The sequence below is a fragment of the Solenopsis invicta genome, chromosome 8, assembly GCF_016802725.1.
Source record: "Solenopsis invicta isolate M01_SB chromosome 8, UNIL_Sinv_3.0, whole genome shotgun sequence".
NCBI classification, from domain to species: domain Eukaryota; kingdom Metazoa; phylum Arthropoda; class Insecta; order Hymenoptera; family Formicidae; genus Solenopsis; species Solenopsis invicta.
The window spans coordinates 3,437,425-3,451,554 of record NC_052671.1 but is presented as its reverse complement, the minus strand read 5'-3'; the positions used below and the strand labels follow the sequence as shown (position 1 = coordinate 3,451,554).

At 38.9% G+C, this 14,130-nt stretch overlaps 2 protein-coding genes across 2 annotated transcripts in view; one reads left to right on the top strand and one right to left on the bottom strand.

Moving 5' to 3' along the window:
* Window positions 1-6,271, top strand: part of LOC105199635 (B-cell lymphoma/leukemia 11A) — a 38,317-nt gene extending 32,046 nt beyond the window's left edge. The window contains exon 3 of the mRNA XM_011166816.3: window positions 492-6,271. Coding sequence (XP_011165118.1) covers window positions 492-2,674 — 2,183 coding nt within the window. The 3' untranslated portion in view covers window positions 2,675-6,271. The remainder of the gene's footprint in view (window positions 1-491) is intronic.
* The window catches only part of LOC113003756, a 241,205-nt gene that overhangs the window by 157,994 nt on the left and 69,081 nt on the right, over window positions 1-14,130 (bottom strand). The gene's annotated exons all lie outside the window — the stretch shown is intronic.

The following is a 14,130-nucleotide window of genomic DNA, read 5'->3' as shown; positions in this document are numbered from 1 at the left end:
TGCATCGCGTCAGATTATTGCGATATATCTAGGGTCTTATAATCATCTTATTCGCGGTTGTAGACTGTCGAATCGTATTATGCTTCTCTCGCTCTTTGTTCCTCATTCAAAACTAAAAGTCGGTTCTGAAATAGCCGTATTAGACCGTCACATATCGAGAATGTTTAGCCGAAAGAATTATGGGAACTTTGATTTTTATTTTAATGGCATTAACTTTTCTGCGTAAAGTTAACTCTGAAAATACTAAAAAGTAATATATATATTGTGTATACCAGATTAATTACGCAACAAACATTTGAACGCACGTGAATTACATAATTATTTACAATTACACATGAATGACAAGTTGATGAAAATTTTTAAATGTTCCATGAACTATGCAGAATTCGCTACATGAAAAATTTTTTTTCAACTGCTAAAACAAAATCCCTCTTGCGCAAAGACAATGGACTGCGATCCTTAACGTCACGACATCGATGTATCTGTTTCAGAGCCAAGGTGGCTGCAATGCTCTCAGTGTTCTCGGCGGCTGTGCTCGGCGTGGGAGCTCCTTCAGCATATACAGAGCATGCACGGCGCCCGCCTCTACTGCTCCTCCTCCTCGTCGACGAACTCGTCGTCGAACACTCCGGCGCCTAGTCCACCGACGCCTACGCCGACGCACGCGCACCATCTAAGTCCGCCGAATCATCTGAACCTAAGCGGCAAGTCCACCGGAAGTTCCTCGGCGGCGAACTCTTCCGGCGGTACGAATACAAGCGGCAGTAGCGGTAGTCGACAGCAGCTTCAGACCTCGTCTCTGGTGGGTGATCCCCTCCACAGTTTCTTGAGGCTACCTCAACACTTGGAGCGAAGTTTCCCACCCATGTTCAGGCCCGATTTTCTCACCCTGAATCCCTTGGCGGGATATAGAGGTCTTCAGGAATTGCAGACAGCCACGCGGAACCTGCAAAACCTGGGCGACCCGCTTCGCGGTATGGATGGTTTAAATCTGGGCGATCCACTGGTGCGTAGCTCATTGGACTCCCTGAACAATGCTCGAAATCTAGCGAATCTAGCTGAATTATCGCACGGCCGTGGCCTCGCGGGCCAAGCACATCCACCACCACTCGAAGCGAACCTGGATTTTTACTCAGCGCGCCTAAGGAGCCTCGCTAATCCGTCCTTAGGCGCGGCTCCTACACCTAGCGTAAATTCCACGACGAATCCCCCTCCCCCACCGGTACAACCGGTACCCCCGGTCCCCGTTGCCAGCGGTGTTTTGCAACAGCAGCAGCAGCAGCAGCAACAACAGCAGCAACAGCAGTCGCAACAGCAACAATCGCAATCCCATTCACAGTCAGTGGAACCACCTAGTCCAGCCTCAGCCAATCCCGCGAATTTAACCCATGGCAGTCATCAAAAGGAGAACTCGCCGCCCTGTTATACTCAAAGTCCAGTGGGTCATCACAACAACAATAACTCGACCGACAGCGAGAAGACCAGCCCGCCGGTAGCCTCCACGCCAATCATCACCGATACTTCGTCGGAGACGGTGTACACGTGCGAGGTGTGTGACAAGAAGTTTCGCTTCCAATCAAACCTAATTGTTCATCGTCGCAGTCATCGGGACAAGGAAAGGCAATATCAGCAACAAGAAAGCACGCAAGATGGCCAAAGCACACAGGCGAGATGTGAGGTGTGTGAGATCGAGGTAGCGAGCTTTGCCGAGCTGAGGAAACACATGAGGAAGGAACATCAGGAACACTTGAATTCGGCCGCCAGTCCGCAGGGCAGCGTCGAAACGGTGCCGGACGACGGGTCCAGCTGCGACGAGAACATGGACCTAGACGAGATGGAGGAGAACGAGCAGAAGAACGAGCGGGAGGACGCGGAGGAAAACACGCCGGAGGATCTAAGCACTACTCAAGGGCAGAGCGGCGAGGAGAGCGGAGGTCGAATAGAGAAACCAGCCAGCCTGGTGGGCGATCTCATGGAGAAGTTTGGTCTGAGCAACATCGCTCAATATTCAGAGGCTTACCGACAAGCGTTGCAAGAAAATCATCGCAGTGGTTTCCTCAAAACCGATTCACCGTGCAACCTCACTAACTCGCTCAACAACAACAAGGAGAAGGAAAGCGCTCTTTCGCCCACAAATTTTAACTCCTCGACGACGCCGAATATTTTCTCCGGCCAAGGATTTCCTAGGTCTTCGGGACCCGATTTCGGGGGACTTTGGCTACCTAGTCCGCACTACTTGGAGAACAATGAGTTCCGTAAGGCATCCAAGGCCACAACGTCCACTTTGGCGCTCCAAGGCTTGCCGAGTCCGATGCTGAAGAAGGAGCGGCACGGCCGAAACGACACTTGCGAGTATTGCGGCAAAGTTTTCAAGAACTGCTCGAATCTGACGGTGCACAGGCGGTCGCACACCGGCGAGAAGCCATACAAGTGTGAACTATGTTCGTACGCGTGCGCCCAGAGCTCGAAGCTAACTAGGCACATGAAGACTCATGGTCGGCACGGCAAGGATACGTACAAATGCCGCTTCTGCGAAATGCCGTTCTCGGTGCCGAGCACGTTGGAGAAGCACATGAGAAAATGCGTAGTGGTGGTGCAGCAAGGCCCAAAGTTAGACATACCGTACCCAGTGATCAAGGATGAGGACTCTTCACTAAGCAGTAAGGATACTTGATCCTGGAACGGAAGCCTACCGCCGATCCCGCCGCTGTGGCCGCACAGGCCGCCTTATCCGGTATACTGAAGACGAGGGATCTTCCTCTTCAGGCACCTCAAGAGAAAAAGAGATACCTGATGAACAACCTTGTCGCGTAAGGCCGATTCGATTTTATCGAGACGGCGCGACCTTGGAAGAATCTCTTGAAGCGGAATCACTTCCGGGGTCACCTCTCGAAAGTAAGAGAGGTGGTAGGTGATCTCGAGAATCTCCGACCGAACCGGCCTGGAAACGGCCAGTCGAGTCGATAGGTTAGAAAAAAATTTATTAAGAGCTGGAAGATCTAGCGAAGCTCAAGGAAGAAAGGATTCTCACATTATCGCAAGGATTGGACACCATGCGAGGACAATGTCCAAGTGATACGAAAACAAGACGGCAGAATAAAGAAAAGAAGGTACTCAATAAGAAACTTTACTCCGCGTTTTAACTCACTAGAAAACGAACGAATGGTTACCAGTTTGCAAGTCTCAGCACACACAGCTACTTAAATTATATATATATCTCTATAAATATAGTTTATAAATAACAGGAAAAGACACTATAAATATAAAGCTGCATATATATACATACAGATAAAGAATAAATATATATATAAATATATATATATAAATATAAAAGAAATGCAAATACAAAGAATATAAATATTATAAATAAGATAACGAACAATAGTTCGTGACTTTATTATCGCATTTGAAGATTATTTATTTAATAATAGATATATATATATACATATTGTATAACATAATATATATATATAAATATTATGAAAATCTGCAACTCGCCGTGTACTATATAGAGACAAATTGAAATCTTTTTGTACATTACACGACGTCACTTCGTAAGAACGCGTCAATGGAACCGACGCGTCTTTTTAAAATGCATCGATTTCCTTAGCACAATAAGGAGAAACTGGAAAAAACCTCGATGATCCTGTATGTACATATTTAAAAACATCGACATTCGAAACATTGTTATATATCAATATATTATAGGATAATTGAGAATATTTGGTTTAAGTAATATATGAGAAAAAAAAGCTAGTATGTATAAACTCTAGCTCGATCCTATGTACAATGTATTATACCTATTATCGGCGACTCTATTATCTTTATTAATATTATTATTGCACTTATTATATTGTCTTTATTATTATTAACATTATTATTGTTTTGTAACATGATTACTATTGTCATTATTACTATTATTGCTATTATTATTACCATTCTATTATTATTACATTTGTCACTATTATCATTACGGTTGCAGTGAGTTTAAGCGCCGCTTTCATTATTTTATTCCGATATTAAATTATTATCGCAGATGTTTTTTAAAGATTAAGAAAATGCCAAAGTTGTTTAGGTTTATAGCCGCTGATTTTGCATCGCGCGACGCGTCCGTCGAAGCGGAGGGATCGGAATCGGAATCGGAATTGAAATTATTCGGAGAATGCAGCAACCCTTTACCGAAAACTATCGTGATCTAAACTGGTAAATTAATTCTGTGGACAATTCTGGAAAAAATACGCCAGTCGGGAAAGGTTCCTCCTTCGACGGTCGTCTCGCAGCCACGTCGAGAATATCATCAGCGGCGCTTTGTTCGTTGATTATATTTATTGCCGTCGCGGGTGTGTCGAGCTGCGCGCATCGGCTTTCGCAGGATCGAAACTGTGAACGTTGATCCTGCGAAAATCGTCCCGCGGCCAGACCGAGGCGCAATCAGAATCGAATTTCCGTTTTCTCTCGTTCTCGTCCAAGACTGAGGCTTTCGGGCGACGCGACGATTGTTCTTCAAGTTTTTGCGTTCCATTTTAAGTAGCAAAATAATCTTTCTTTCTACCCTTCCTTTTGTTTTCCTCAACGACGTCTCGTCGACGTAAACGTTTTCGAAGAGAACTGTTCCTAAAGAGAGATATATATATATATATATACATAGGCAATAAGATAAAAACGAAAATAACTTCGCGATGCGTGAACGACGGACGGAATGCTAGTGTCGATTGCGTGTCTCTATGTGATTTCATTGTGCGTGTTATCCTTCTCGTTCCAAGGATGAATGTTGCAACGTGCGTGCGTGAGTTCGATGGTGAGAACGCGAAAGCATAATGGCGATTAAAAAAAAAAAAAACTCATATCAGATAGTTCTCTCGGTGTTAGACGTGTACGGCCCTAGATAAAAAAAAAAAATCTCTCGTTATCTAGTTAAAAGTTTGTTAGATCGATTCCTGAAATACGTACATGCCAGGCTCCGCGTTTATACGACATACTGTAAATAATGGCACTGCCCGTAGCGATGATTCGGAAGCAGAGAAAGCCGCGTCGTCGAAAAGTTATTCAATGATAAATCTTAACAAGAAAAGTAAAACGATAATTTTAGCGGTGATTTTTCTTTTTCTCGTGCAACAAGCGTGTTTTGTCGTTCGCAAGCGATCGCGAACGGAGATTGGATCTAAAACGATGGAGATATGGGGACATCCCCTTCAATCCCCCATAGAAAATTCGCGGAATGAATGAAGGAGAGAAAGAGAGAGAGAAAGAGAAAATTTTTCGACGAAACATCGTGTGTACAATCGACGAAATAAAAATCCTGCGGCCACGTCACCATACACGAATACGCGTACTTTGATTTTGGAAAATTCTTCCTCCTTCTCTTCTTGCTTTTCTTATTCACGTTTATCCCACATAGGACCAAATTCCTTGCCTCACCGAAACAAAGGAGTGACAGGCGTCAAATGCAAATCTCGCGGCGGGCGATCAGATCGGTGGAATGCGACGAGGACATCAACGAATTTATGCGACACAAAAGAAATATCGTTATGCTAGAGAGTGAGATACGCGATAAACGCTGCAGTCATGATGATTCGTAACGCGAATCCGATGTGGAGATCGCCACTGGCAATTCCTCTTTGATTCGCGGAACATCAGCGTTTAATGTGTAATCTAAAATATGATATTGCACAGACTCTTCATTATCACGATTAATTGACGTATTAACGAATTAATCCGACTGTCCCGTCGTGTCCTCCGGTTGGTTTCTAACGTTTCTACAGGGTAAAAATCACGTAAAATGCTAAAAGATAATCCCAGAACGAACGTCAGGAGTATAGTCGAGCGAAGTATCTAGGCAGTCGATATAATTTAAAAGCTACGAAGTATTTCCTATAATTATAATAAGAGAGAGAGAGCGCGAACGGAAGCATTTTTTTCCATAGAGTCGATTACGGGAGAAAGAGATGCAAGAGGGATACGGTGTATCGTAGGAGGGAAATTGGACTTTTAGGAAATCTTCTGATCCAGGGTAAATAATCCGAAGCTCGGTTTTTAGGGACAGTATGTGACCGGGTTAAACCTGGCATTGAGCACTTTTAACCGAGGATCGACATTAAGGCAATACGAAAAATAAAAAAGGAAACCCAGGCATCTCCGAGTAAACTCCGGCCGAGGCTTGCGACAAACGTTGGCTGAGCTTTACCTCGCAGGGGTCCCTAATTGTAAACATAGCAGATACGGTGTATGTCTTGTGCGATTCAAATAAACGACATTGTTTTTAAATAACCTACACCATTTGAGTGTTTCTTTCATTCTTATTCTCTCGCACCTATTCCTTCCTTCGATCTTGCCCTATCAGCAGACAATGTATCAGCAGACAATGTTTCTTAAATGTTTTTTAAGTATTTATTTTTTATTATAACGTTTTTTAAATATTAAAATACATTTTTTTTTAAATATTGTTTTCTGATAGGGTTAGATCAATTGTGTGAAGAATTAATCCTTATATATCACTTCTCAGACTTTTTCTACGCAAGTTTTAGATTTTTAAATGAAGAAATATTTTATGAACAAATTCATTCTTTTCAAAACAAAAACACCAAGGACTCTTAAATTTAAAGATAATACTACGAACGAAAAAACCGAGCTTAAGGAGTTGATGCGCGGATATTTGTGCGCCAATAAATTGAATCTTTGTTAAAATGATAATTGTATTGTCCACTACGAATGTTTACTACGAATTACATGTTTTGGCTCCATTTTAACCCATCTTTAGATTCACATAATAAAATTTGACGCCCAATATTCAAAATCACATAATAAAAATTGTTGAAGCTTATATGATGATCCACAATACGTTATCAAATAGAAATGCCACAATACCATTCCCATTGGTTGGAAAGACCGTATGAGACCATAGTCAAATTTTTTTATACCCTACGATAGAGCACATTTTTAAAAAAATTGTTTATGATGAATAATAACGTTAGTAAACGAACCAAGATTACTCACCATACAGAATTTGATTTCGTACTGTGGCAAATAAGCGTAGAATTATTTCGTCATAATGAAACTGAATTCTCAATTAATAAACATAGCCAGTGTGATAAAAAGCAAATATACTAATAAATAAATACATAAAAGTTAAATCGATTCAAAACAATAAAACCGTAAAGACTTTTTATAAGTAACTAGATGAAAATCCTGGTCAAAAAGTTAATAAGATACCCGAGCCAAATAAAGCCCACCTAATTTATTTTATTTTTTATAAATTCTATTTATAAGGGGCAATCATTGGGTGTTATTAAATTCTTATGTTTTTAATAAGGCCCGAATTAAAAATAAACTGAAAATAACAAAGATCTATTTTACTGTAAAACATCAAAATTATTTATAATTTTGTCTGTAATTAATATTTTAACTTTAAGAAATTCTGTCTATTTTAGTGCAATTTTAGCTTATGGAAAGTTAACGTCATTGAAAATCGTTCTTCTCTGTTGCAAGCCACATACATAATAAACAAATAGCAATGGCTATAACAATAAATGTATAAGTGGGCCTTATTTAACAATACATTATTTATAAAAAAGTATACTTATTCCAAAAAATCGATACACACACACACACACACACACACACACACACACACACACACACACATACATACATACATACATACATACATACATACATACATACATATACATATATATATATATATTTTTTTTTTTCTACAGTTAAAAAGTTGAATAATATTATAATATGTTGTAATAACTCATAAAATAATGTATACTTATTAAATTTACAACAAATTTTTATAAAAACAACTGATTTATCCACTTTGTTACAAGTTTCTGTTGCACTGAATAAACGTGTTGCTACTAATATTAATTTCCCTCTTTATCTACTTCTTATGACATATTATTTTTTAAGTATATATTTCAAACATAAAGCGATTTTAAATGAGAAATTTAAAAGTGGGCCTTATTCGGAAAGTACCTTATACTGTAATGATAACTGAAATCTTGTCTTTATGACAGACACACACTGACTTCTCGTTTAAATTAATATCATTGTTGCCCTACCTTATTTGTGATAGGCAAATGCGCTTCGTGTAGACGTTTGCTTTTTTTTCGGCTTTTAAACTGTTTCTTTTTTAATAATATAATTCTTTGGAAGTAATAATAAGTAATAATGAATTTATATTTTTATTGAATTAAACATAATTTTATCAATCAAATTATTCATTACTTATTATATTATAATAAAGTAATTATATAAATATTAAATAAATTATAAAATATTTATAACTATTATTAATATATAATTAATAATTATAAACTTTTAACTTCTAACTAGAAAAGTCAAACTTTTATGCATGCACAATAACATTCTTTGGATTTGTATTTATATATTCGTGAATTCATATTTATTTAATAAATAATCCTAATAACTGATTCTTCGGAAGACGAAAGGCTCGCAGCTATCTGTCTGCGACGTTAATTCCCGATACGTTTCTATTAAACGTGCGCGTAGAAAGCTCGTTACATAAATTGTTTAACTCGTCCCGCGTCGCTATCATTCGCCGCCTATTGCATTGCATAATGCGTTTCGCAACAGTTAAATACGCGATTTAAATGAATTCATCGCGTTTTGCTTAAAAATAAAAGTACTCGGACATCTTTTTATCCATAAATGTAAATTGTAGTTTCAGCTAATCTCTTAATTTATAATTTTGCAATTCGCGAAAATAAAAGTACAAAAAGCAGAAACACGTGTCCCATATTCCTTTACTGTTTATATATATAGTCGTCGCTGAAAATCGTGTAACTGTTTAATATGGAATCAATTGTGCCATCTAGCGGAAGCTGTAACGCGTCAAACGAAATCTCAGGTGAGAATAATCATGCTGCATCTAAACGGGTTGCTCTTGTATAGCGGGTTGCTTGCTCAAAGGCTCGCTCGAGGGTAGCTGGTTTATACTTTACTTGTTTATTTAACTCTTATTCAATTCACAAAAAGTATAACAATACTTTGAAGATGTTCTTATTCCTCTCTTTTACTTTCATTTTATTATCAGTAAAATTTTTAATTATTAATTAATTCATAAACTAATTATATTACTTACGTATCCACAATAAAATAATTTTATTATACATAATATTAAACAACAAATTTTAATAATTATTATGAAAGAAAATTAATTAATTTCATGAAATATGTAACATAGTTAATTATAAAAATATTAGCATATGCCAAGACCTAGATTCTCGACTCACTTTTGTTGATGAAAGCGCTAGTAAACGATGATTAAACACGATTTCTATCGTTAAAAGTAAGTTGAGAATATTGGCCGAAGTTTATATGTATAAATTTGTACAAACTTTCAAAATTAAACTTTATCTTCTACTGAAAAAAGGAAAAATATTTAATTTTTTATGGTAAATAATTTGCTAAATTATTGTAAATATCATTTTTTTAATCAAAATAGAGAACACAGCAAATTATTTAATAAAACTTTTGTCTATCAAGCAGAATTGTTTAATATCTTAAATAAATGCATATTCAAAGAAGCTCCTTTCGTATCAATTTCTTATTTAAAAATGAGATACAGAATCACCATTGCTTTGTTATTTATCTCCAATTTATAGACGTAAACAAAAATATGCAAATCGCCCGAGGTATGCGTATCGATTCAACATGCGCCGTTTTCTAATTTTCGTCTCGTTTTCAATGGCTTCGCTTTCGCATTGAGATCGTTCCGCGGATTCCACGAAAAGCGAAATATAGATCACGAAGTCCGGGATCCACCATCAACATCAGATTAATCTGCAGCTCGGTAATCGAGAGAAAGAGAAAGAGACAAAGAGAGAGAGAGAGAGAGAGAGAGGGGGTGGGAAGTGGGAGGGAGAATAGCTTTCAAAGCTTTCTCAGTACACGTCTGCCGGTCTCAGTCCTTGTTTCGTAGCAATCGACTCGGCGGGAGCAAACAGCGGCATCAGAATGCAAAGTTAGGACAATGCCGTTAATTTTTGGTCGGCCCCCATTGTTCCTCGGGCATATTCATCTGTCAACTGGCGAACCGACTTCTGACACGTTCTGCAGGCGACGCATTCGCGCAATCGAGCCGCGAGGACGATCTCCAGTTCTAGCCGATCCCCGATTCCTGCTGCGAAACATTCTCACTTATCGGCGGTGATACCGAAAATTATGCGCGCTCGCGAGTGCGCGTAAAAAAAGAAAAACGCGTTAATCTCACGGCGGGCCGAGAAACTCCGCAGATTTCCACGGATGATTGCGGTCAATAGTTTCGCCAGCCTCTCCTCGGGCCGTCTGAATGCGTGTTAACTATGGTGACGTCACTACAATGGCGGACACTAATCTGCACGTCAGAAACAGAGGTGCCCCTGCATTCACTCCCTTTACCAGCCCTTTCTCTCTCGCCGCTTTCGTCCCTGATCTGTCGGTTTCCCGGACAAAATATGTCAAACACTTGCACCACCCCCGAATTCCGTTACGACCATTTCCCTGTCGTAAATAGCAGGAATTTATTCTTATCGCAGCTTGCGACTGTCTTCCGCCTTGACAATAAACAAGTAGCGAAGGATTGCTATCATCTACCTCCACAAGCAATTATTTAAAGAAAGCATCTTAATAATAAATATTATACTTTTATATGTGTATTTTGTCATGAGCAGTTAGGAGATCAGAACATTTACGAATAAAAAAGCGATACCAATTGCTTAGAATTTGTAAAATCATTTGCAGGACAAGATCATTTGATTGTTGATGTACAGTATCAAGTTTGCGTTATCTTAAAATTGTTTGAGTTATCTGCGATAAATTTCAAATAGTAGCTAAAAAGATATATGTAGCCTCTCTAAAATCTTTGGAGTAGAATCCTATTCTAAAAGTGTGAAAATCCTGCCAGTCTTGAGGTAAGAGTGGTAGGATTTTCACACTTTTAGAGTGGAGTTCCACTCTTTTAGATGAAATTCAACTCCAAAAAATTTAGAGAGTAGCAAAATCTACCTCAAATATTTAAATATTTATATTTAAATTATACATTTTAAAGAAAAATGCAACGATTTATTGTGATAAAAAAAAATGTTCAAACATATTACGTTCCTCATTAAAATATTCATCATTATATTGCGTGTATAAAATTATTTGAAAACATATTAAGCGACGTAGCGCATTGTAAATGGCGATACCTTTCGCTTTAAGACATTCAATGCAAAATTTAAATATAAATATTTGAGGAAGATAGATAGCATTTATCGCAGATAATTCCAACAGTCTTAAGCTAACGCAAAATATTATTTATTATAAAAGATATAAATTCCAACATGAAAATTGTCAAATTCTGTCAAATCACGTGAACACGTTTGCATTTACAAGACAGTTCCATTGATACGAATAATTTCTGATTCACGCGACAATACGCTGTTGCTTGTGGTACCTCGCCATTCCTGTTTCTCGCACCCGAAGTACCCGAACTCGAAAAGCACCGATGCAATACACGGTTGCCTGCTAATAGGAGGTACAGTCCAGTCAGTAAAACCATCAGCTGCAGCGAGCTTAGGGTAGGGTCGCTATACACTCTGCAGCGGAAGAGACCTTCAAGTGTCAGGCGCTGAGGGTTACAACCCTGGCCTGCACCCGCTGCACGCTGGCTGACGGATAATAACCGTTCGTTACGCCTTACTTGCACTCGCTTGCGACGTCGAGTTATAATTTTACAATTTCGCTTCAATTTCACATACTGAAATTATGCTATTGAGATACAAAATGTATATTAAAATATTCTTATTAAAATATTCTTAAACGATTTGTTTCATATAAATTACATATGCAAATATAAAAGTTTGTATAGTGAAAGAAAAATTATTCAATTTCCGAAAAGAAATTAAATATAAAATTTACCAATAAATTCATCAGCTACTTTTAGACTAATTCTTTTCTATTTTTATATATCATTTAATTTCGTCTTGCCGAAAAATAAAACACGTTCTTTTTATTAAAAATTGAATTCAATATTAAATAACTGCTGTTTCTTTTAATTGCAATGCATCATTAAAAAAAGGCGTCTACATCAAAGGGTATATTAAATAAACAAATGCGTAATTATTCAGTTTATAGAACACTAGAGATAATTTCATTACACATAATGGCCCTTTATCGCGCGTTGCCACAGTGCGTTGTTGCCTCGTTGTGTCTCCGTGTTGTTATCTCGCGGAATTTACAATTTTAATTCAGCAAGTCGCTCGCAGCCCGACAAAAAACTCACGGTAACGGAGGTTAAGTGCCTAGGGAGACCATGAAGCTCGAAGTTTGTTAGATCGCGGAATTAGTCGGCTGTTAAGCCAGATAAGCAGTCAACATGGACGAAAACAATTGCGCCGGATTAGCCAGGATACTCCAACGGCGACGGCGTCTCGTCCTCGGTCAAAAGATTAAGTAATGATCATTCGTCTTCCGGTTAAAGAGGTCGTGTGCTCCGTGTATATCGTCCGCCGACTCGGGGCAGGGGAAGGCGGAAGGGAAGGGGGGGGAGCGCTGGTGGAGGAGAAAAAGAAGCGGAAGAGAGCGAGAAGCCGTTTTATCTCGCGAGACCCCGGCGAGATCTCGCGGAGTTACTCGAGCAAATTTGTCGAATTATCTTATCGTTGAACATCTCGTCGTGTCTCGGCACCGCGACGTCGAATTAATTTCAATCTCATTACGGCCGATACTCCGCTCGCGACTCCGTCCCACTCGGTTTTCCCGATAAAGAACCGGCGGCGCGGCGCGGCGCGGCGAGGAAGTATTGTCGAGCGGGATTCTCGATCTCGCGGCGCGGCGCCTCCTGAATTGAACGGATTAAATTCCTAGATCAATTACACTCGGCTATTCCTGAACGCGCGTTGCTCGCGACGGGGAAAATTTGGTCGTGAGCGCGGGATAATACTGTAATAATTGCCATTGTCCCCGCTCAAATCGAATCGATAGTATTGAATTTATTTTACCGACTACGCGCCACCGTGTATATTTCACCGCTACAATTTTCCGGATCCCTCCGATCGGCTTTTGCACATTTCTCCAACGTAACGTTGGACGATGCGTCTTCCGGCAAGACGTAAAAACTGCGCGCTAAAAACTCGCGTGTTTTATGAGTGTCACGTGCGATTCGCAGTCACTCGAGTGTAAGTTTTTTTTTTAACGCCGTGTGTCGCGTTGTTTTTCTCTTCTCATTTTGCTGAGAGAGAAAGAGAGCTATAATTCAATTTCCCGCGAGCGTGCACTCTGTTAAGGTACGGATCAGCGATATTTCCCGGCGACAGAACCCACCCCCGAAGGGTCAGCATTCGTCTGAGAGAAGGGTGGATTTGACCAATCGGACGCGTGGGTTGGCCACCCCTCTGCACTGACCAATCGAGATTCTCTACGACGTGCCTATTCGCACGGTTCATTTGCGCGTACGTGCTTTAACGAGCTAACACCGCGTCGTGTTGGAGAAAATAACATGCAGCTACGAGCTACGGGTAATTAGAAAAAAATATTTATCAAAGAAAATTGTATTACAACGTTACGCAAATATCAACTAATGTTTAAAGTTTGCGCAGATTCACACAATAGTTTTCTAAATTTAGTATTTAATAATTACTTAGAGATTATAAATTCAATTCTTTTGGTCTTAATAAAATCTCAATAAAATCTCATTACGATCGACCCGTTTTAAAAATTCCAAGTTTCGGCGTGATAGAAATATATCTTCAAAATTAATACATATATATATACATGTATACATGTGTGTGTGTGTGTATTATATAAGTGTGTGTGTGTGTGTGTATTATTAATAAATTATGAATTAATGTAATTTATATTAATATAAATTAATATAACTATATATGTTTTATTGACTGATAATAACTTTAAATTAACTCTCACTCGTTACAATTAAATTTAAACGACGTAATTATTGCAACAGAATCAATGTAATTAGAATCAAAATAGTATCAAGCTTTATTGATTGAAATATTTAAATTCATAAATTTATCTAGAAAATTATCGGGCACTAAGAATTGCTTTTGATCGGTGTAACCATTGTTGCTATTTAAATGTGTTAATACAAACGATTTCCCGATAAATTTATGACTTAATTATTTC